This window comes from Scyliorhinus torazame, chromosome 17 (assembly GCF_047496885.1).
Source record: "Scyliorhinus torazame isolate Kashiwa2021f chromosome 17, sScyTor2.1, whole genome shotgun sequence".
NCBI lineage: Eukaryota > Metazoa > Chordata > Chondrichthyes > Carcharhiniformes > Scyliorhinidae > Scyliorhinus > Scyliorhinus torazame.
This window is the reverse complement of record NC_092723.1, coordinates 109,274,868-109,300,363: the sequence shown is the minus strand read 5'-3', so window position 1 is coordinate 109,300,363 and position 25,496 is coordinate 109,274,868. Positions and strand designations below refer to the sequence as shown.

Sequence of the window (25,496 nt, the reverse complement as noted above, 5' to 3'; positions counted from 1 at the left end):
CAAATCCGCAGGGTTGTCCTGGAGACTCTAGGTATTAAAGATTAATCTCCAGGTCACTAATGTTAGGAATCTATGAGAGAGAAAAAAATCAAATGGGCTCACAAAAAATCTTTTTAGATTTTGTTTGAACATTTTTGTTTTGCTAGTGGTAAAAATTTTGGAAAAGATTGACAGTTAAAATTCTCCAGTCCAATGAATATCGGAGGCTGGTGCTCTGTCGGTGAGGATGGACCCATCAGCCAACCAACAGTAGGGACAAGGCCATTGAAGGAGGAAGGTCATGTGATGAAACCTCCAGGAATATATCCAGCTGGAGTTGGCAACTCTAATTCGGGAGGATATTTGGAGGGTGTATCATGAAGGTTCTGCTATAACAGGAGAAACTCAGGGGCTCGGGGTTCCTGAGGGAAGGAATGACTGTGCATGTCATTGGCTCTGTCCTTTCACAGGGTTGTGGGTGGATTTGGAGATTGCATACAACGGGGCTTTGCAGATGACACTGGAGACCAAAATGAACCTTGGCAAGTTGGGAAAGGAATCGGTGCCAGAGGGGATCAGACTGGCTGGCACAAGGACAGAGGGGTAAGCAGACTTTACATTTTATACTTTCCTGGGTAGAAAACCCAAGGACTTCAAAGTTGCTATGTTGATGACTTATGTCATGCGATTTAAAACTCGTATTCGATTTACAAAATGTGATTTTTGAATATAGGGTGGGATTTTCTGAGCAACATGCCACATGTCTTGTCGCGGCAGAGGCGGCCCACCATTGGTCAGCAGCGGGATCTTCCGGTCCCATCATTGCCAACGGGGTTTCGCCCCTTGCTGCCGGGTGTGCCTTCAGCAGGGTCGGAAGGTCCTGCCGCCGTGAATGGCCGGAATATTCTGGCCACAGTCTGTGAAGAGAGAAACGGAGTTAATGGATGGGATTTTCCAGTCCCACAATGGGCAGGACCAGAAATTCCTGCCCGAAGTCAATGGACCTTTTGCTCCTTGGCCAAATTTTCCGTCCCCATCCATCCCGGGGATGATTCCAGTGAAGGGTGGATCCGCAAAGCCCCACTCAAATGTTTCAGGTCATTAGAGGTTGTGATGAATGATATCTGTATACACATGTACCTTTAATGCATAGGCCCCTTTAAGACCGGGTTTGGAACCCTGGGGGACTCCGCCTCCGGCTCCGCCCCCAGTGAACTGTATATAAGGTTATGTTCAGTGGGCAGTGTGCAGTGAGCACATTATTTTCCTTAATAGGGTTAAGGAAAATCCCAAGGCTTTTTACACTTACATAAAAAGCAAGAGGGTAGCCAGGGAAAGGGTTGGCCCACTGAAGGATAGGCAAGGGAATCTATGTGTGGAGCCAGAGGAAATGGGCGAGGTACTAAATGAATACTTTGCATCAGTATTCACCAAAGAGAAGGAATTGGTAGATGTTGAGTCTGGAGAAGGGGGTGTAGATAGCCTGGGTCACATTGTGATCCAAAAAGACGAGGTGTTGGGTGTCTTAAAAAATATTAAGGTAGATAAGTCCCCAGGGCCGGATGGGATCTACCCCAGAATACTGAAGGAGGCTGGAGAGGAAATTGCTGAGGCCTTGACAGAAATCTTTGGATCCTCGCTGTCTTCAGGGGATGTCCCGGAGGACTGGAGAATAGCCAATGTTGTTCCTCTGTTTAAGAAGGGTGGCAGGGATAATCCCGGGAACTACAGGCCGGTGAGCCTTACTTCAGTGGTAGGGAAATTACTGGAGAGAATTCTTCGAGACAGGATCTACTCCCATTTGGAAGCAAATGGACGTATTAGTGAGAGGCAGCACGGTTTTGTGAAGGGGAGGTCGTGTCTCACTAACTTGATAGAGTTTTTCGAGGAGGTCACTAAGATGATTGATGCAGGTAGGGCAGTAGATGTTGTCTATATGGACTTCAGTAAGGCCATTGACAAGGTCCCTCATGGTAGACTAGTACAAAAGGTGAAGTCACACGGGATCAGGGGTGAACTGGCAAGGTGGATACAGAACTGGCTAGGCCATAGAAGGCAGAGGGTAGCAATGGAGGGATGCTTTTCTAATTGGAGGGCTGTGACCAGTGGTGTTCCACAGGGATCAGTGCTGGGACCTTTGCTCTTTGTAGTATATATAAATGATTTGGAGGAAAATGTAACTGGTCTGATTAGTAAGTTTGCAGACGACACAAAGGTTGGTGGAATTGCGGATAGCGATGAGGACTGTCTGAGGATACAGCAGGATTTAGATTGTCTGGAGACTTGGGCGGAGAGATGGCAGATGGAGTTTAACCTGGACAAATGTGAGGTAATGCATTTTGGAAGGGCTAATGCAGGTAGGGAATATACAGTGAATGGTAGAACCCTCAAGAGTATTGAAAGTCAAAGAGATCTAGGAGTACAGGTCCACAGATCACTGAAAGGGGCTACACAGATGGAGAAGGTAGTCAAGAAGGCATACGGCATGCTTGCCTTCATTGGCCGGGGCATTGAGTATAAGAATTGGCAAGTCATGTTGCAGCTGTATAGAACCTTAGTTAGGCCACACTTGGAGTATAGTGTTCAATTCTGGTCGCCACACTACCAGAAGGATGTGGAGGCTTTAGAGAGGGTGCAGAAGAGATTTACCAGAATGTTGCCTGGTATGGAGGGCATAAGCTATGAGGAGCGATTGAATAAACTTGGTTTGTTCTCACTGGAACGAAGGAGGTTGAGGGGCGACCTGATAGAGGTATACAAAATTATGAGGGGCATAGACAGAGTGGATAGTCAGAGGCTTTTCCCCAGGGTAGAGGGGTCAATTACTAGGGGGCATAGGTTTAAGGTGAGAGGGGCAAAGTTTAGAGTAGATGTACGAGGCAAGTTTTTTACGCAGAGGGTAGTGGGTGCCTGGAACTCACTACCGGAGGAGGTAGTGGAGGCAGGGACGATAGGGACATTTAAGGGGCATCTTGACAAATATATGAATAGGATGGGAATAGAAGGATACGGACCCAGGAAGTGTAGAAGATTGTAGTTTAGTCGGGCAGTATGGTCGGCACGGGCTTGGAGGGCCGAAGGGCCTGTTCCTGTGCTGTACATTTCTTTGTTCTTTGTTCTTTGTTCTCGGCAGCTGTTGGGTTCTCTGGTAATTAAAGCCTTTGAATTATCAATCTTCTCTCCTGAGACGTAATTAAGGGTATCTCAGAGGTTCTGATGAAAAAGTATGGACCTGAGAATTGAACTCTGTTTCTCTCAGGGCTTCTTATATAATTTCCCACTATGTTGGGTGAAGTGCCCCCATCCCCTCCACCCATTTCATGTGTACTCCATCGGGCAGTCTTGAACGATATGAAAATATAAGTATTTTTGTGTGTTTTATTCATCGGTTAGAGAGCATTTCTTGTGTCACCAAGCTATTCGATAGTAACAGGAGCAGACTGTCAGTGTATCTAACCAGTATGCACATTTCTAATAACTGCACCCTATCTTCTGCCATGTTCCATCGTGAGAACCATTCAGATTGCTTGTTCCTTCACCTGTTTCCAAAATCTGCTCCACAAGTGCCTCCCTCCCAGTAATAGTGTTATTTCCTATTCTCCTTTTGTTGCTTTCAGTTGCAAATATGATCCCGCGGGCTTGGGTTCTGCACACAGCAGAACAGCTAACTTGGATCCAATTTGTCCAAATCTTTTCCACAATCTTAAATTTACTTGTCACATCCCCTCCCACATTTCCCTTTTCAAGGAAGAAAAGACCCAGGGTGAATAATCTTTCCCAGGGTCGCCAACCCTCCAGGATTGGCCTGGAGTCCCTGGGAATTGAAGATCAATCTCCAGGACACTGCTGTGTGTGACCCTGGAGAAAAATCATCAGGACATTAAAAAGATATATTTTTTTTTTTTTCATTTTCTTTGAACATTTCTCTTCTCCAGATATAAAAATATTGTTCCCCTCTGAAATGGCCAAACAAGGGACTCGGTTCAAGGGCAATTAGGGATGGGCAACAAATGCTGCCCCTGCCAGTGAGGTTCACATCCCATGAAAAACCTATTTGCACTCCGAGTGGCATGGGGCATGTGCTGAATAATGAGGAAGGCTCCTTCATGGGCCCAGATTTGAAGTAATTAGTAAAGGAAGCAAAAGGGATAGCGTAAAAAACCACTGCCGCACAGTGAATAGTTACGGTTTGGAATGCACTGTCTGTTGGAGATAGATTCAATCAAAGCTTTCAAAAGAGAATTAGACTTATCTGAAAAGGGAGAATGTGCGGGGTTGCAGGACGAAGGTGGGGTCTAGCGCTAAGTGTATTGCTCATTTGGAGAGCTGGTGCAGACACGATGGTTCAAATGGCCTCCTTCTGCACCTTAACAATTCCGCGATGTGTCTCTGGGAAGTCCAACAGAGCCCTGTGGCGGAGGTTCCCACATGCCAGCACTTAGAGTGAAATCCAGACTTGAGGATTTAGGGTCAAGATCCTTGTGTTATTCTCGTCCAAATGTAAAGCTGTAAACACTTATATGAGCTCTTGCGTCTGGTATGCACCGAGAAGGCTGTTTAAACTGCCACCTTAGATTATTACAAAATCAATTCTGAGGTGGGGAAATTCTTGTCTTCTTACATTGCATATTCTAAGAGTTCTTCCTATTTTGAAATGTAAAAGAATGGTTGCATTGGGCAGAAGAATATGTGTCATTGCTAAATTATTTTGGGCACAGTAGCACAGTGGTTAGCACTGTTGCTTCACAGCACCAGGGACCTGGGTTCGATTCCCAGTTTGGGCCGCTGCCTGTGCAGAGTCTACACGTTCTCCCCGTGTCTGCGTGGATTTCCTCTGGGTGCTCCGGTTTACTCCCACAAATCCTGAAAGACATACTGTTAAGTAATTTGGACATTCTCCCTTTATGTACCCGAACAGGCGCTGGAATGTGGCGACTAGGGGCTTTTCACTGTAACTTCATTGCAGTGTTAATGTAAGCCTACTTGTGACACTAATAAAGATTATTATGATTCACTGTGGCACAGCAATGTAGAAGCTTTTCCCCAATCCTTGTACATTTCTATCCAATACAATCCATTTGTTTCATCTGAATGTCAAACTGCGGTAATGTTGTGGTATGATTAAAACTGGGCAGTTGAAGGTAACCGGTCACTGAATCAATTGAATCACTGGTCATTTGCCTCGATCCAGGTCATGCTGAACTGAATGTCACTGGGTCCCTTCTCCTATCTCCCCTTTATTACTGTGACAGAGCTGTTTGGAACGTCTGCTCAGCTGACTCGACAACCCTTTTGACCTTTGAGAAATTTCTCAATTGGCAGGAGTAAATCAGCATTGTCCAAGTCTGGTTTTTAGATATTGCTTTTCTCTTTTCCATGACGGCACCTTAATTCTCTAATTACATCCTTTTTGTGAAGTTGGATGAAGAAATGTAAGGGAATCAAGGCGATTTATTTTCAAAACATTATTGTGTTTTAGATGTGAAATCAGGTCAGCTGTAGAAACAGATGTGAATTAATCTGCATCACAAATCCAGAGCTTGCCTTTTTGCAAAGATGGTCTTTCTACTCTCCTCCCACTACCCTCCCTGATTGCTACCAATCATTACTCTCTCTCTCTCTCTCTCCCTACGCACTAATGCTCCCAGTCACACCCTTTTCCAGTTTCAACTTTTTCGGTCTCATTTAAGAATCTACATGAGGCTCGTTGCCTGAGTTGCAGAGGCCTGGGTGCCCTCCTCTTTTCCAGCAAGCTGCCTGGGGCTGCCCATCTGCAGTGTCACTGAGGCTCGAGGCCCAATATTGCTGAAGCTGAGGCCTATGCAGGCTCAGGGATTGATTCTCCCACCACCTTCCCCTCCAGCACAAACCAATTTCTAAGCCAATGAGCCTTCTTACTCCCTACTTCCTGATGAATTGAATTTGAAAATGAGACATCAATGGCTGACAGCGACCTTTTTAACTTCCACTTCTGAGGATCAATTTTCTGACTTTACATTACTAGCAGGAAGACTGTCACATTGATCATCATGGGTGTAACTTTATAGGGAGGGTAATCTCCTGCCGTGTGTGAGGCCCAGGTTTGTACAAGGCCCACAGCTCTCAGAGCCAACCTGTGCTACATAAACTCAGCCAGTGTCTCTCAAGAGACAAGGAGGACTCTGGCTGCAGCAGCTGCTGGAAGTGGTTGAGGAAACATTTGTCAGCTGAAAATGGACTTTAGCAGTGGGGAGATATTGCACAATGTTGGGAATTAAGCAGTGCTGGAGAGGAAGTTCATTCCTGTTCTTCTCGCCCACGGTCCTCCGAAGGAGCTCTTTAAAAACAGCCGCATTCTCGAAGTTCAGGGGCGGGATTCTGCTGTAATTGGCGGGACGGGCAACTCCAGCGGGAAGGAGTGGAGTGAACCACTCCGGCGTCGGGCCGCCCCAAAGGTGCAGAATCCTCCGCACTTTCAGGGGCAAGGCCGGCCTCGGAGTGGTTTGTGCCATGGCGGCAGGTGGTGAAGGGGCTTGGCACCATGCCAACCGGCACCGAAGGGCCTCCGCCGGCCGGTGCGAATTGGCGCATGCGCGGGAGCGCCAGCACACCCCAGCGCATGCGCAGAGGGCTTCGTCTCAGCACTGGCCATGGCGGACCACTACAACCACCGGTGCGGAAGAATAGAGTGCCCCCACGCCCGCGCCGCCAGGTCCCGCCGGTAAGGGCCTACTTTAATTTACGCCGGCGGGACTAACAAAAGACGGGCGGCCACTCGGCCCATTGCGGGCGGAGAATCACCGGGGGGGCTTCTGTGAGCGGCCGCTGTCCGGCGTGATTCCCGCCCCCGCCAAATCTCCGGCGCCAGAGAATTCGGCAGCCGGCGTGGGGATCTGGCCCGGGAGTTGCCCCCACGGAGTCTGGCCCGCGATCGGGGCCCACCGATCCGCGGGCGGGCCTATGCCGTGGGGGCACTCTATTCTTTCGCACCGGCTGCTGTAGCAGTCCGCCATGGCCGGTGCAGGGACAAAGCCCTCTGCGCACGTGCTGGGATGACGCCAGCACACGCTGGCGCTCCCGCGCATGCGCCAACTCACTCCGGCCGGCGGAGGCCCTTCGGCGCTGGTTGGTGTGGCGCCAAGCCCCTTCCACGCCGGCCGGCACGGCACAAACCATTCCGGGGCCGGCCTAGCCCCTGAAGGTGTGGAAGATTCCGCACCTTTGGGGCGGCCCGACGTTGGAGTGGTTCATGCCACTCCTACCCGCTGGAGTTGCCCGCCCCGCCGATTCCCGCAGAATCCCGCCCATTATTACAATCGCTGGCAGCCATCCTGTTACCAGTTCAGTTTATCTGATGACTACAACAATGCTTCCAGCAGGAAATAAGGGATGAAACTGAGGGCGGGAAAAGCTAATAAATATCATGCAGAAGGCTTTGAGCCCCAGAGTGTGAAAATTGCATTTTTGCTGACGGTTTGAGCTGCTAATGCTTCCCGCTTCCTTCCTGCAGCTGGAAGCCCCGGACATTCATGCTGGCAGACAGCGATGAGGAATCTTCAAGTGCTGGATCTTCAGGTGAAGAGGAAATGCCTTCAGCAGAACCACAGCAAGGAACGATTGGGGAGAAACTCGGTCCGACTGGTGCAGAGGGGTAAATGGGAATTATTTTCAGTACCCGTTGTTGAAGGACAGCTGCTAGTGTGTCACAATGAGCTGCCAGGTAGTCTTCACCCAGCACAGTTCAGCTACTTATCTTTTGTTTCAACAGAAAAGGTACAAATGCTAACTTTAAAAGACTAGGTTGGTCCATTTTGAAAGAGCTGTTTTATGTAGGTTCAGACCTTTATGAAGGGGGAGGCAGTGGTGTAGTGGTATTATCACTGGACTATCCAGAGACCCAGAGTCATGCTCTGGGGACCCGGGTTCGAATCCCTCCATAGCAGATGGTAAAATTTGAATTCAATAAAAATCTGGTTAAAAGCCTAAAAGGTGATCATGAAACCATTGTCGATTGTCGTAAAAACACATCTGGTTCACTCATGTCCTTTAGGGAAGGATATGTGTCATTCTTACCTGGTCTGGCCTACAGGTGACTCCAGACCCACAGCAATGCGGTTGTCCCCATATCCCCTGAAATAATTTTTTTTACAAGGCCAATATGACCACAAACCCCTTTGTGGTAGATTGTGTTTGTATTTTCCAATGTTCTAATCCCAGGCACTTAAGCCATTAGATGTCATTGAAAAACATGGAAAAAAGCCAACTGACCTAATAGAAACAGAAACTGTACAGTCTTATAAATAACAACATATATTTATTAACTATGTACATTGTTAATGAGAACATATTCGCGACCAGAATAAGGTGATTACGTAAACAGCGCCAGCCTCACCCTGTGAACTTCTCAACTGTGTTACTGCTCAGTAATCGTTCTTTCCACTTCTCCATTATTCTTATCTTGATGAGCTGTGAAAGTACAGAGAGCTCTCGAGTGTATAGGCACTATATTAGCTGGAACATCTGATCCTATGATTAAACAGAATATGCTTCACAATGGGTACAACTTGCTTATTAGCCTTCTCGCTCAACAGCCAATGGCTCCTCCTTCATTTGCCATACATTATTGTTGCTGGGCAGGGATGTCACACTGAGCAGGCCACAGCTTGATTTGACCTGAAGAAGCTTCAGGGGAAGTGGGGGCGGGGGGGGGGGGGGGGGGGGGGGGGGGAGAATGGGACGGAGGGGGGGGTGACACAGCTTCTTTCAAACATAAGCTCCCTTGTTTTTCCAGGCATACTGCAGGAGGCAGCACCAGCAGAAAGATTCTTCGGTTTGTGGATAAGATTGCCAAATCGAAATACTTTCAAAAAGCCACAGAGAATGAGTTCATCAAGAAGAAAATAGAGGAAGTGTCGAACACTCCACTATTACTGACTGTCGAGGTTCAGGAGCTAGCGGGAATTTTGGCTGTCAACATTCCACCTCCTCCTACTGACCGAATATGGTACGTCCCATACTATTGCTTGAAAGTGAACCGTTTCAACACTAACTAGTCTGGGTGGGGGAGGGGCAAGGGGGAGAATAATAACAGCCAGTTGTGTGTCATTTGGAAATTGGCTGAGCGTATTAGGACCAATCAGGAACCACACCTGCCACTCAGCTGCTGCCATTGCTGATACCTGTTGGTCAGCCAGCCTAGCCAGTCTTCTGTCACCCTTGTATATTTGTTTTTGGTGAGCTGAGTGTCTGACAGGCAGTGAAAGGCATCTCCATGTTCCAGCCTATCCAAGCCAAACTAACTGCAACATCTACACATTTGCTTGCTGATGCATTATCAATTATGACGAGACGAGAGTAGAATGTAATCGAGGTTTTATTTCACAGAGACGTGTGGCCTCCTACAGCAGCTTACAAAATGGCTGTTGTTCAGAGAGGACACACATTTATACTCCGCCTCCTGGGCGGAGCCAGCAGGCAGGGATCTACCCCCGTACCTGCAGTACAGGGGCCTTACCGTAATACCCATATGTACAATATAATACAACAGTGGTGACTACCACACTTGCCACATATGTTCACTTGCCGTATATGTCCACTTTCCCCGTAGGGACTTGCTGGGGTTTCCTGAAGAGAGCTCAGGAGGTTTGGCAGAGCCCAGGTTTTAGGACTCTAGGACGTGTACAGGAGTACCGGTTGTGGTATTATCATAACTGTAAGAGCTGCAGGGGTTAATTAAATGTCTAGAGTAGTCACTAGAGGGAGCTACAGATCCAAGTATATAAGGCATTGATGCTGAGCCTTGTGGGGGGGAGAGTTGTCCAAGAGTTAGCTAGAGACAGACAGAAGCATTGATACTGTGAGTAAGAGCAGATCATAGTTGATAACAGTATTAAGATTAGTTGCAGATGTTATATGTTAACAATCAACTGTGTATTGTTTAGAAGTACGTGTCAAATCCAAATTAGTTATGTTAATACATTTATAGCTTTGTTTAAGTTCAAGCTATTTTGTCGTCTTTGTGAACAGTACGCCAACCATCCTGAATTAAGCAGCACAAAGAGCACCACACCGGTTGGGTTCTATGAGCCGAAACCAGCCAACGAATCAGCCTTGTGTATTGTTGAATTTTCCTCCACATAGGCAGCGAAATGAACCCTATCCATTGTCAGCTTATCTAAATACCTGGGACCAACTGGGAAGAACCTCAGCTCCAGTGACAGATGAACTCCAGAAGATACCAGTTACAACCTATAGATTGGCCGGTTAATTGCCAACAATCCCCTGGTTTACTGTGAACCTACATGGTGGGGATAATGAATGCTGAGGTGCAGCACTGGGGGGTGACCTGGTTTCATGGCCAAGTGTGTCATCTTGGAATCACCTCAACTCCCAAAGCACCCACTGAGTTGTTGTCACAGGCCAAGCATGTTTGTTAATTTGTTTGTTATTTACAGCACAGAAGGAGGCCATTCGGCCCATCGCATCTGCACCGGCTCCCAAAAGAGCAACCGAGCTAGTCTCATTCTTCAGCCCTCTCTCCATAGACCTCTAAATTCATCATTTTCAAATATATATCCAGCTCTCTTTTGAAACCTCCTATGGAATCCAATTCCACCAGTCTCCCAGGCAGCGCATTCCAAATGCCAGCAACTCTCTGAGTAAAGAAGGTGCTCCTCATCTCACTCCTAGCCCTCTTTCTGAACAATTTGAGTTCTCACCAGTTATAAAACAGGTAAGATGAAGCCCTTAGCAGGTGTTGAACAGAAGAGCTCACCACATCTGAAGCTACATAAATGATATATTCCAACCACTCAGAAGTAACATTGGATGCTGCTGGTGCCAAGTGAATGAGAAAATCATCCTTGCATCCCTGTTGTGCTTTAAGTCCTCCATTTTTCTGGGCTTGTGGATGTAAATCGTTAAGTACCTTTAATAGGAAGTGAATGTGACTGGGCACCAGCTGTAACTCACATTGTATTAACAGTCGATATGCCTCCAGCTACTGCGTGCAGCCAAATGGAATGGGTGAAACAAATTGAAATGTACTGACCTAGCTAACGAAAAAAGCACCAAAGAGACTTCAAAGTGTAGTGCCCATATTTATGTTGTCATGGATACTGCTTAAAAAGCATCCATCAGATTTGTAAGTGGAGGGAAGGTCCGCTTCAGAAAGGAAAACAATCAGTAAAATTAAATAAACACAGTCATTAAAAATTGGAGGAATTAGATTTAAGAAAATTATTCCAGTTCCAATTCTCTTCCATACCCAGTGATGCACTAAGGCAGACTTTCTGTGTCCATAGCTAGTAACTCCTGGAACAGGTCATTAGTGTGTCACCAGAGGTCTATGGTTGGAGGGGCATGCGTGGGCAGGGCAGGAGTCTCTTATGATCTTACCGTCAGCCATTGGCGTGTTTGAAAGGATTTTGCAGGATGATACTCGACCTGTTTGGTTACATTCTGAACGCACCTTCCGGAGGCACGGTGGCGCAGTGAGTAGCAATGCTGCCTCACGGCGCTGAGGACTCGGGTTCGATTCTGGCCCCGGGTCACTGTCCGTGTGGAGTTTGCACATTCTCCCCGTGTCTGCATAGGTCTCATCCCTACAACCCCAAAGAAAAGCAGGGTAGGTGGACTGGCAACGCTAAATTGCCCTTAATTGGAAAAAGAAAGAATTGTGTACTTTAAATTTATATATTTTTAAATGAACGCACCTTCCTTGGCCATGAAGTCCTGGGATGGGACTCAAACTCCAGAGCTTCCAGCTCAGAGGAGCTGGACCACGGGACCACAAGATATCCTACAGAAATTATAAGGGGTTTCAATTTAATTAATCTGAATTTGTGAACCGTGCTTAATTATTAAAGTCAAAAATGTATATTTCTGTTTACGTATGAATACAGTATAGTCATTCACAGAATGGGAAATAGCTGGTAAAAGTATTTACTGTCTTCCAAAATACTCTCTCCTGGTTCATGGTAGCATATAGTATCTTTAACACCAACTCACTGTTACAATCCAAGATTGTTCTCAATGTTTCTTATTCATGTTCAAAGCAAAATATCAAATTTCCTACGAATCAAACTTTAATCCTATGTTAATAAATCAGATAGCTTGTCACCAGGTAAACAATTAGCACATTCTTCTTTAATATTCATCTTAGGGTTATAAGTCCTGCTGTCAAGGTTTATGTTTATTTCCCATCTATCTCTAGCTGCCTGAGACAAGGTGAGCCTCCTTTACAGGCTTCAGCACTTCATGACGTAAGGTGCGCCACCACCTTCGCAAGGGCAGCTAGAGATGGCCAATAAATGCAGGCTTCGTTAGAATCAAAGAACCATAGAATCCCTACAGTGCAGAAGGAGGACATTCAGCCCATTGGGTCTGCACCGACCCTCCGAAAGAGCACCCTACCTAGCACCCCCCGCGTTATCCCATAACCCACCTAACCTTTGGACACTAAAGGGCAATTTAACATGGCCAATCCACATGCACATCTTTGGACTGAGGGAAGAAACCAGAGCACTTGGAGGAACCACACACTGTGTGCAAACTCCACACAGTCACCCAAGGTCGGAATCAAACCCAGCTTTCACGCGCTGTGAGGCAGCAACGCTGATGGCTGAAATGTAGATTAGAGATCATACAGCCAGTAGCCCTTATCTGGATCTCCAATGGTTACCATGCCTGTAACAGACCTTATGGAATCTATTAATTGGATTAATCATAAAAAGTACAATTATACAGAAGCGGTAATGAATCAGTTAAGAACACAAGAAGAATTGTATTTATACATATTTGCATCAAAAAGATATGGGATCTGGGTGTCACAGCTAAACCAGCATTTCTTGCCCATAAATCGAGTGGCTTGTTCAGCCATTTCAGAGAGCAGTTAAGGGTCAACCACGTTGCTGTGAAGTCTGGAGTCACATGTAGGCCAGACCGGGTAAGGATGGCAGATTTCCTTCTCTGAGGCAGCATGGTGGCACATGATTAGCACTGCTGTGTCACAGCACCAGGGGCCTGAGTTAAATTCTGGCCTTGGGTGACTGTCTGTGTGGAGTTTGCACTTTCTCCGTCTCTGAGTGAGTTTCCTCCGGGTGCTCCAGTTTCCTTCCACAGTCCAAAGATGTGAAATTTAGGTGGATTGGCCATGCCAAATTGCTCCTTAGTATCCAAGGATATACAGGTTAGGTTACCGGGATAAGGCGGGCGAGTGGACTTGGCTAGGATGCCCTTTCAGAGGGTCGGTGCAGACTCAGTGGGCCGAATGGCCTCCTTCTGCACTGTCGGAATTGTATGATTCAACGATTCTAATGAAACAGATTTTTTTACAACAGCTGGTAATAGCTTCAAGGTCACCATTACAGATGACTAGCTTTATATTACAATTTGTTTTTATTAATTGAACTTAAATTTCACCAGATACCTCAGTGGACATTGAGCCCCAGAGCCTTTAACCTGGCTTTCCGGAATTACTAATCTAATAAGAGTGCCACTATGCCAGCATCTTCTTAGCAATTGAATCCGTGACGATAAGCTTTAATGAGAAGCAACCTTCATAGACTTGTAATCAGCTTTTAACGCAGTTGGTGGCATGCTAATGTAGGAAAGTTGAAGAACAGGGGACAATGTTTCTCATGTAGCTGCTCAAGCTTGAATAAAGGAAGATTTTTTATAAATGTTCTTCCCAGTAAATCAGAACTGACCTACCTAAACTACTTCCTGCAGTGACAGATTAGAACCACAACGTCCATCGGCATTCAGTCTTGTTAAATAAAATTTGTCGCAACTAGATTCAAATCCAAGGCAGGGTATTTGTCGAACCACCTCTTATTATTCCGAATTAAATTGCATCTTTTCAACAATACAGCTATTGCAAATTAAATACATCATTAAAATAAGCAAAATACTGTGGATGCTGGAATCTGAAAAAGAACAGAGGACACTGGAAAAACTCAGCAGGTCTGCCAGCATCTATTAGGAGAGAAACTGAGTTAACGTTTCAAGTCCTTTGATTTTTCATTTCCCTCCCTTCAGTTCTGAGATAGCTTTTCACTGTAAGCCATTTGAGAGACAGGCGCTCTGTACCTGATGCTGTCTATTTCTAAGATTGGGGGGGGGGGGGGTAATGACTAACTGATCGACATGGTGAAAATCACCACAACAATGAAATTTAACTTGACGTTAATGCCTCCTACTGTTACAATCCCAGCTGACGTTACTGCTGGACAGTCAGGCCTCAGAATGGAACCCTGGCTCAATAGACTTGGCAGAATTCTCCGTTAGCCAACACCAAAATTGGGAAAAGCGATTGGGCAAAGAATCAGTTCCGACGCCAAAATCGCGGCAGGTGCCAATTTGACGCCAAATCACAATGCTCCAGCACCTCGACGGTGGCTTCAATGCATTCTGGAACGCACGTACAGTAGACACTGTTTGCAAATCATTAGCGGGCCCGACCCGATTTTCTCAGAGGCCTCCCTGATCCTCCGCCTCTGATGGGTCGAGTTCTCGATAGCGCAGTTCACTTCTGCTTTTAAAAATCGTGAAACCGGTGTGGCGGCTGCTGTGGGAGAGGGAGGTGGTAAGGAAAGTGTCCAACATCACCATAGCTTGCTGACAGTTGTGGTGCTGGCCAAGGGGGGTTCTGCCAGGGCCGGGTGGAGTAGTGAGGGGTGGCCAGAAGGTGGGCTGTGGGGTCGGCGTGGACGGATACGGTACACCATTGCCGCAGCCGGCAAGGCAGTCATGCAGCTGCGCACGCCGCTAACAGCCCACTTTGAACCTAGTATCATGGGCCGTATAGGCGTCTCCCCCAGGGCACCCCTGGATGCCCTCTGGCCCCAGCCAACCCATCAGCTGTATGGGCACGCTCCAGCACACCCAGTGCCATCTTTTTGGCTGGGATACGTGTGTGTGGGGTGTGTAATGTGTATGTGCAGCTGCAGCTTGTCAGCCTTTTGAGTGTCAATCACGGACTTGGTGACTTCCACATGGTTTTTCATTGGAATCGATCGTTTTCCACGCAGCACTGATGTTAGCCCCTTAATAGTAATAGAATTGGTCCAGGTGTGGCGCCAGTTTTTCTGTCATGAAAGTCCATGAATTCTGCATGGGCGTCAACACTTATCATAGCATCATAGACTTTACAATGCAGCAGGAGGCCATTTGGCCCATCGAGTCTCCAGCCCTTGGAAAGGGCACCCTCCTGAAGCCCACACCCCACCCCATCCCCGTATCCCCACCTGACCTTTTTTGGACACTAAGGGCAATTCAGCATGACCAATCCACCTAACCTGCACATCTTTGGACTGTGGGAGGAAACCGGAGCACCCGGGGGAAACCCACGCAGGCATGGGGAGAAAGTGCAAACTCCACACAATCACCCGAGGCCAGAATTGACCCAGGTCCAGCAACTTTTATTTCTTGTTTAGAGATAGGAATGAACTGAGTAGAAGGACTTCCAATTAACTTTTAACAAAAGAGTAAAACATTTATTCAACATAAAAAGATTGACTATAATACAATACTCCTTCACCCCACCTGAATCTTCAGAGATGTACACATCTTAAGGCAACACAAGTCACAAAATATTTCTTATACTACAATGTTCTCAGTAAGTACACAGTCCATGTAAACCAACAGACAAAATGTGATCACACCACACTCTGAAACCAAGTAGCAGGCGCCACCCTATACAAATTCTGTGGATTTCTCATTAAATCCTCCGCCTTTCCAGATGCTTATCACACTGTGACTCACTGGAACTCTGACTTCCACATTAGTGTTTCCAAACTCCCTTCTTGAAAACCCACCTTGGCATCTTCTCCGAAGCAATGCTTTCCTTCATCAAGGATCCACTTCCAGGATTTGAATCTCACCTTTCAATATTCCTCTGCCTTGGATTGCCACATATATTCAAGCTTCTACACAATTTTTCAGGTACTCAGACACACCAGCAGAACACTACTGCTTCATAGGCTGTACTAAGATGTTACCAACTTTAGATGTCCAGCTTCTCCCGAAAAAGCTTCACCAGGCCTGTACCTTTTAGTTCTGTCTTTAACTGGGAGCCTCTCTCTCTGCCCCTTTCTTAAACTTCAGTGAACAATACCTTGTTCAATTTCCAGTTCCTGTGTCCCTTTGATTTCAGTCTTCCTGGGACTTCTCTTTTCATTCCCTGATTCCTAAAACGATCATGGGCGCGATTCTCCGACCCCCCACCGGGTCAGAGAATCGCCGGGGGCTGGCATGAATCCCGCCCCCGCCGTGTCCTGAATTCTCCGCCACCAGAGATTCGGCGGGGGCGGGAATCACGCCGCGCCGGTCAGCTGGCCCACCCCCGGCGATTCTCCGGCCCACGATGAGCCGAAGTTCCGCCACTATCAACCCTCTCCGGCCGGCGTGGATTAAACCACCTTTTGAACGGCGGGACAAGGTGGCGTGGGCAGGCTCTGGGGTCCTGGGGGGGGCGATCTGGCCCTGGGGGGTGCCCCCACGGTGGCCTGGCCCACAATCGGGGCCCACCGATCCGCGGGCGGGCCTGTGCCGTGGGGGCACTCTTTTTCTTCCGCCTTCGCCTTGGTCTTCACTATGGCAGAGGCGGAAGAGACCCCCTCCCCTGCACATGCGCGGGGATGACGTCAGCAGCCGCTGACACTCCCGCGCATGCATTGCCCAGCGAAGACCATTACGCCGGAACCCCCCGCCCCGCCGGGTAGCTTCTAGGACTTTATTTCTGCCCCTTACTCCATTGCCCTGCCTCTCTGCTGGCAGTTTCTGTGAGAGCTGCTTCCTCTCAGGTACCTGGGGCGGAATTCTCTGCAATCGGCGTGATGTCCGCCGACCGGCGCCAAAAACGACGCGAATCAGTCCGGCATCGCGCCGCCCCACGGCCCGCGCCGCCGTGTCCCGCCGGTAAGAGAGGTGGTTTAATCCACGCCGGCGGGACAGGCATTCCAGCAGCGGGACTTCGGCCCATCCGGGCCGGAGAATCGCGGGGGGGGGCCCGCCAACCGGCGCAGCGCGATTCCCGCCCCCGCCGAATATCCGGTGCCGGAGAATTCGGCAACCGGCGGGGGCGGGATTCACGCCAGCCCCGGCGATTCTCCGACCCGGCGGGGGTCGGAGAATCTCGCCCCTGGTCGCTGCCGGCAGGAACAGCGCGGGAACGCTCGGGGGGCGGTCTGTGGGGGGGGAGGAGGGGGGTTCCTGCACCGGCGGGGCCTCAAATGGGGTCTGGCCCGCGATCGGTGCCCACCGATCAGCGGGTCGGCCTCTCTGAAGCAGGACCTCCTTTCCTCCGCAGCCCCGCAAGATCCATCCGACATCTTCTTGCGGGGCGGCCTTGGGGAGGACGGCAACCCGCGCATGCGCGGGTGACGTCATTTACGCGGTACCGCTTTTACGCGGCGCCAAGGCCTGGCGCGTGTAAATGACGCGACGCCGCTCCCAGCCCACCGGGGGCGGGAGAATAGGGGGCTGGGAGCGGGCTCCGGCGCCGGAGTGAAACACTCCGGTTTTCACTCCGGCGTCAGCCCTTAGACTCCCGATGGGAGAATTGCACCCCTTGTTTTTAGTACCTAACAATACAAATATAGATGATTTAAAAATATAGATTTCTTAAACCTGCTACTTTTTGTCGCAGCTTCTTTTGCTCTAACATTCTCCCTTCTTTCAATCCCTACGAAGAGACCAGACTCGAAACGAGAGCTGCACAATGGCACAGTGGTCAGCACTACTGCCTCACTGCTTCAGGGACCCTGGTTCGATTCCTGCCTTGGATGACTGTCTGTGTGGAGTTTGAACATTCTCCCCGTGTCTGCGTGGGTTTCCTTCGGGTGCTCTGGTTTCCTCCCACAGTCCAAAGATGTGCGGGTTACAGGGAGAGGGTGGGGTGGATGGGGGATTGGACCTGAGTGGAATGCTCTTTTGGAGGGTTAGTGCAGACACGATGGGCCAAATTGCCTCCTTATGCACTGTAGGGATTCTATGATTTTATGATAACTCTGTTTCCATTATAAACGTTGCGCAGGTTTCCTTCCTGTGATGTAGATATGACAGGATAGAATGGACCGGCCACTTTGACACAATACACTGTGGACAGTGGACAATAGGGTCAGTGAACTGGACAAAACATTCTCTGTTCCTCTGCTCAATTTGAGCCAGGGCCCACAGTCCAATTTTACAAATTTTGACTTTCAGTTTCGTTGTGAAGTTCTGAAATCATTCTTTTACTACAAGTGATTTTGCTTATTCTTTAACCAGTGAAATCCTTTTAGCCAAGGGACTGGAACAGTGATATACTGAGACAGACAACCTCGTCGTATAATTCATTTTACCACATGGGGTCGGAGTGAAAGATCCACTCTACTCCTTTCATAATAAGAATTTTGTCTTCCTGAGAAAGGACATAACCTGGATTAAGAGCTCTCGCAAAATGCAAGCGTTTGAGAATTAGCTGTTTATCTGTCTGCAAGTTATGAAGGACGCTTCACTTCTGGAGAACAAACCTCTGATTAGTAATGAAATAGCACGACAATTTGCGTAGGCAATGTAGCTGCATTTGCGAAAAAGCAGCGGAATCTTACCACCCATCATGGCGGCTGGGGCGGCAGAAAATGCGACGAGTTGTTCAAAAGTCCATTGACTTCAGCGGGACTGAATAATCCCACTCGCAGGGGAGGCTGTAAAACTCCGCCCTAGAATGCCAGGACAGACTGAGTAATTTAATGGGAGAGAAGGCTGGGAATAACTGGGTGTGTTTTCTGTAATTAGGTACAGCTTCCGGACTCCTCCCCGACTCGAATTTAAAGTGCGGCCCATGCTGGGTGAACGGGAAGTAACCTTCACGCATGTTACTGAATGGATCGAGAAGAAATTACAGCATGAGTTCCAGGTGGGAAGTGATGTGTTGGTTGTTCTGGATCACATACAGGTCACCAACACTTGAAGTAGTACAACACTATTTTATTAAAAGGTTAACTATTTAAACATACTTGAACTGTGGGTAAATACGATACTAGCTTTAACTAAAGACCTTTGCCTTGTCCTAACCAGTTGATGCACTCAGCACATGGTGAATGTCTGTATTGCAGGCTGTGAGCTCTGTGCTCCTAGCTAGCTGCTACTCGAATGAGCGGGAACTCTGATGCCCCCTGTCTTTATAGTGTGTGTGCTCTCACTGGTGATTGGCTGCGGTGTTGTGTATGTTGATTGGTCCCACTGTGTGTCCATCAGTGTGTGTCTGCACCATGATATACTGGTGTATATTATGACAGGAAGGACTCACAAGGCATTTCAGTGTGCAATGTGTAGCAAGCTGATACACATTCTCCCCGAGTCTGCTTGGTCTCATCCCCACAACCCAAAGATGTGCAGGGTAGGCAGATTGGCCATGTTAAATTGCCCCTTAATTGGGAAAAAAAAGAATTGGGTACTCTAAATTTATTTTTTAAAAACAGCAAGCTGACATTTGAACAATCTGTGGGGCTGAGGTGACATTTAAAATCATATCATCATTAGAATTTGGCAGCAGGAAAGAGGCAGGATTCAGCCCTTAACATTAATGCCGATTCTCTGTAAAGGTAATCGGTTTAGTTCTGTTTCTCTGCTCTTTCTTCAAACTCTTTTCATTACCTGTTCCTTTTCAGACAATTATCTACTTCCCTTTCAAATCCATTCTCCTGCTTCCAGTACAATTTGCTAATTGTTCAATCCCTGTTCAAACAATCCCCAATGAGAGAAAGACAGCGGGCGCGATTCTCCAGCCTCCCAGCTGCATGTTTCTCAGCGATGGGAGAAGGTGCGCCGTTCGCTGTCAGCAGGATTCTCTGCTCCTCCCACTGTCAATGGGATTTCCCATTGAAGACACCCCATGCTGCCGAGAAGCTTGAGGGCGGGGATTCGCTGCCAGCAAGACGAGAGAATCCCGTCCCCAGTGAACGGCCGGAGAATTCCATTCATACTCCTAACTGCTTACCTTTGCTCTCTTGATGATGAAGTTTTGCCCTTTCTATTGATTGATACGAATATACTAAAAGTCATTGTTGGTTTTCCCTCGATTCGGGGATGGCGATTACTCGGGATTGCAGGTTTCTGCTATGGGGTGAGGAGGGCGATTCCGCGCCCCCTCCCCCTTCCCCCTCACCATGTGGCATGTTGTACAGCAGCAAACACGGCCTACCATTGGCCGGTGGTGGGCGGGCGGGAAATGTGGGGGGAAAGTGACGTTGAAGCAGCTGATGGCAATGGCGGCTTTCTCCACGATATAGTCCAGGACTTAAAAACAACTTCAAGTGACCGGTCCCCCAACGTATCATTGACGGGATGGCCTCTCATTCGCTTACCCTGCCAGCAACGTAGAAATGCGAGGATCAGGGTGCCATTTTTAAAAGTTGCCTCAACGCACAGCAACCAAACTAGTTAACCCTTTCCTCCCCCAACACTGTCTGTGCACCCTCTCTCTAAACCCCATTTCCTGGGGGCGCCCGGAAGTGCCAGGAGCTGCCTGGGTAGTACCAAGGCAGTAGTCAGACATGCCCCTCTGCCCTCTGAATGCTGCACTCATTTGAGCTCTGCTGGGAGATCTGCTCGCCAGATCGTGATTCCTGCTGTTCTACCCTAATGCCAACGTGGATAGACTGTTTGGACGGGGGTGGGGGGGGATAATTCTCACAAAAAGGCCTGATAATTATATGGTAATGTAGTCAAATGAGGTTCTTGATATTGAACAATATGCCCCATCACTGATGGGAGGAAGGGGTCAATCTCGTCATGCGTTTATGCCGATGTAAAATGTGATTTTGCACGTCCGTATCTGCCCGATGTGAACGGGCGCAAAAAACCCCAGCCAGAGACTATGACGGATCAAAGATCTTCTCCTGCCTGAGATACTTTAGCATGATGTTCTGTGATAATTGGTGCACACCGTGAATTGACGTTTATTTTCTGTAATTCTAATCCGGTGAATGTTTTTAATTACAGAAAGTTTTTGTGATGCCCAACATGGACGATATCTATATTCCCATCATGCACGCTGGCCTCGATAAACCGGACCAGCCTAAGCAATCTCTGGGGGAAGCCACAACAGATGCCTCCTTCGATTCTACAGACAGATTCTAAGAGCTGATTTTTGGAAATATTTTCGGGAAAGGTGATTTTACTTTTCTACGGACGTCAGCCAAGGAAAAAAAAATTTTCCCCGATGCTTTCAAAGTGCAAATGGAAGACTAAATCTAACTGAACTGGCTTCTTTTTGAATTTCTGCCGCCTTTGGTACCTATTCTTTGATAGTTCTGTATGTGTGAGTGGTTTTCCCCATAGGTAACATCCAGAATGTAGCGTGCGGCACTAAATAGAGATTTAGTACTTGATTCCAGAGGACTTCCACTGTGTATTTTCCTACCTGAATTGTCTCCTCTTTCCTCCCCTGCTCCTGACAGTCGTGATTTACGCAGGGCATCGGGTGCCATGACTACCAGGAACCCTTCACTACTTATCTCAGGTGTCCGTTTTTCATGTCACGTCGAGTATAGATATAAAAGTGAAAAACTGCTGATGCTGGAAATCTGGACTAAAGAGAGACGCTCAGCAGGTCAGGCAGCATTGAGCATTGTTAGTTCTTTTTCAGGTTAACGCCCACACTGCTTATATTACAACAGTCATGATGCCTCAAAGTACTTAAATTGATATGAAGCGTTTTGGGACATCTGGGGCGAAATTCTCCGGAAACGGCGCGATGTCGGCCGACTGGCGCCCAAAACGGCGCAAATCAGTCGGGCATCGCGCCGCCCCAAAGGTGCGGAATGCTCCGCATCTTTGGGGGCCAAGCCCCAACCTTGAGGGGCTAGGTCGGCGCCGGACGAATTTCCGCCCCGCCAGCTGGCGGAAAAGGCCTTTGGTGCCCCGCGAGCTGGCGCGGAAATGACATCTCCGTGCGGCGCATGCGCGGGAGCGTCAGCGGCCGCTGACAGCTTCCCACGCATGCGCAGTGGAGGGAGTCTCTTCTGCCTCCGCCATGGTGGAGACCGTGGCGGAGGCGGAAGGGAAAGAGTGCCCCCACGGCACAGGCCCGCCCGCGGATCGATGGGCCCCGATCGCGGGCCAGGCCACCGTGGGGGCACCCCCCCGGGGCCAGATCGCCCTGCACGCCCCCCAGGATCCCGGAGCCCGCCCGCGCCGCCTTGTCCCACCGGTAAGGTAGGTGGTTTAATTTACGCCGGCGGGACAGGCATTTTAGCGACGGGACTTCGGACCATTCGGGCCGGAGAATCGAGCCAGGGGGCCCGCCAACCGGCGCAGCACGATTCCCGCCCCCACCGTAACTCTGGTGCCGGAGACTTCGGCAACCGGCGGGTGCGGGATTCACGCCAGCCCCCGGCGATACTCCGACCCGGCGGGGGGTCAGAGAATCTCGCCCCTCAAGTGGGTGGAAGGTAATTGTTTCCTTTGAATTTAACCATGAAGAGTTTCATGTCTTCTATGTTCATCCAACACCCACTGCCACTCAACTCCCATACGCACCCAACACCCACATACCCACCCAAAACCCACAAACCTGCCCAACACCCACACACCCACACACCCGCCCAACACCCACATACCCGCCCAACACCCACACACCCAACACCCACACACCCGCCCAACACCCACACACCCGCACAACACCCACACACCCACCCAACACTCACACACCCACACACCCACACACCCGCCCAACACCCACACACCCGCCCAACACCCACACACCCGCCCAACACCCACACACCTGCCCAACACACCCACACACCCACCCAACACCCACACACCCACACACCCGCCCAACACCCACACACCTGCCCAACACCCACACACCCACCCAACACCCACACACCCGCCCAACACCCACACACCCGCCCAACACCCACACACCCGCCCAACACCCACACACCTGCTCAACACACCCACACACCCACCCAACACCCACACACCCACACACCCGCCCAACACTCACACACCTGCCCAACACCCACACACCCACCCAACACCCACACACCCACCCAACACCCACACACCCACACACCCACACACCCGCCCAACACCCACACACCTGCCCAACACCCACACACCCACCCAACACCCACACACCCACCCAACACCCACACACCCACACACCCGCCCAACACCCACACAACTGCCCAACACCCACACACCCACCCAACACCCACACACCCACCCAACACCCACACACCCACACACCCGCCCAACACCCACACACCCGCCCAACACCCACACACCTGCCCAACACCCACACACCCACCCAACACCCACACACCCGCCCAACACCCACACACCCGCACAACACCCACACACCCGCCCAACACCCACATACCTGCCCAACACCCACACACCCACCCAACACCCACACACCCACACAACACCCACACACCCACCCAACGCCCACACGCCCACACACCCGCCCAACACCCACACACCCGCCCAACACCCACACACCTGCCCAACAACCACACACCCGCCCAACACCCACACACCCACCCAACACCCACACACCCGCCCAACACCCACACACCTGCCCCACAACCACACACCCGCCCAACACCCACACACCCACCCAACACCCACACACCCGCCCAACACCCACACACCCGCCCAACAACCACACGCCCACCCAACACCCACACACCTGCCCAACAACCACACACCCGCCCAACACCCACACACCCGCCCAACAACCACACACCCACCCAACACCCACACTCCTGCCCAACAACCACACACCCGCCCAACACCCACACACCCACCCAACACCCACACACCCACCCAAAACCCACACACCCGCCCAACAACCACACACCCGCCCAACACCCACACACCCACCCAACACCCACACACCCACCCAACACCCACACACCCACCCAACACCCACACACCCACCCAACGCCCACACGCCCACACACCCACACACCCGCCCAACACCCACACACCCGCCCAACACCCACACACCTGCCCAACACCCACAAACCCGCCCAACACCCACAAACCCACCCAACACCCACACACCCACCCAACACCCACAAACCCACGCAACACCCACAAACCCACCCAACACCCACACACCCACCCAACACCCACACACCCACCCAACACCCACATACCCACCAACACCCACACACCCACCCAACACCCACCAACCAACCCAACACCCACATACCCACCCAACACCCACACACCCACCCAACACCCACATACCCACCAACACCCACAAACCCACCCAACACCCACAAACCCACCCAACACCCACACACCCACCCAACGCCCACATACCCACCAACACCCACACACCCACCAACACCCACACACCCACCCAACACCCACAAACCAACCCAACACCCACACACCCACCAACACCCACACACCCACCCAACACCCACAAACCAACCCAACACCCACATACCCACCAACACCCACACACCCACCCAACACCCACCCAACACCCATACACACCCAAATCCACACCCACGCAACACCCACACACCCACCCAACACCCACACACCCACCAAACACCCAAATCCACACCCACCCAACACCCACACACCCACCCAACACCCACACACCCACCAAACACCCAAATCCACACCCACCCAACACCCACACAACCACCCAACACCCACATACCCACCCAACACCCACACACCCACACACACCCAACACCCACACCCACCGAACACCCACACACACCTAACACCCACCCAACACACACCCACCCAACACCCACACACCCACCCAACACCCAAACCCACCCAACACCCACACACACCTAACACCCACCCAACACACACCCACCCAACACCCACACACCAACCCAACACCCAACATCCACCCACCCAACACCCACACAACACTCACACACACACCCAACACACACCAACACTCACACACTCACACACCCATACACATCCAACATCCACCCAACCAACACCCACCCAACACTCACACACTCAACACCCACACACACCCAACATCCACACACCCACCAACACTCACACACTCACACACCCACACACACCGAACATCCACCCACCCAACACCCACACACCCGCCCACCATCCACACACCCACCAACACTCACACACTCACACACCCACACACAACCAACATCCACCCACCCAACACCCACCCAACACTCAGACACTCAACACCCACACATACCCAACATCCACACACCCACCAACACTCACACACCCACACACACCCAACATCAACCCACCCAACACCCACACACACCGAACATCCACCCACCCAACACCCACACACCCGCCCACCATCCACACACCCACCAACACTCACACACTCACACACCCACACACACCCAACATCCACCCACCCAACACCCACACACCCACCAACACTCACACACGCACACACCCACACACACCCAACATCCACCCACCTAACACCCTCACACCCACCCAACACCCACCCACCCAACCAACACCCACACATCCATCAACACCCACACACCTACCCAACACCC

General features: G+C 50.1%; 1 protein-coding gene across 1 annotated transcript in view; it reads left to right on the top strand.

Annotated features, from left to right (window-relative positions):
• The window catches only part of tex2l (testis expressed 2, like), a 200,737-nt gene extending 178,481 nt beyond the window's left edge, over nt 1-22,256 (top strand). The window contains exons 8-12 of the mRNA XM_072480866.1: nt 450-582; nt 7,469-7,609; nt 8,750-8,962; nt 18,739-18,859; nt 20,947-22,256. Coding sequence (XP_072336967.1) covers nt 450-582; nt 7,469-7,609; nt 8,750-8,962; nt 18,739-18,859; nt 20,947-21,084 — 746 coding nt within the window. The 3' untranslated portion in view covers nt 21,085-22,256. The remainder of the gene's footprint in view (nt 1-449; nt 583-7,468; nt 7,610-8,749; nt 8,963-18,738; nt 18,860-20,946) is intronic.
• The last annotated feature ends 3,240 nt before the right edge of the window (nt 22,257-25,496 follow it).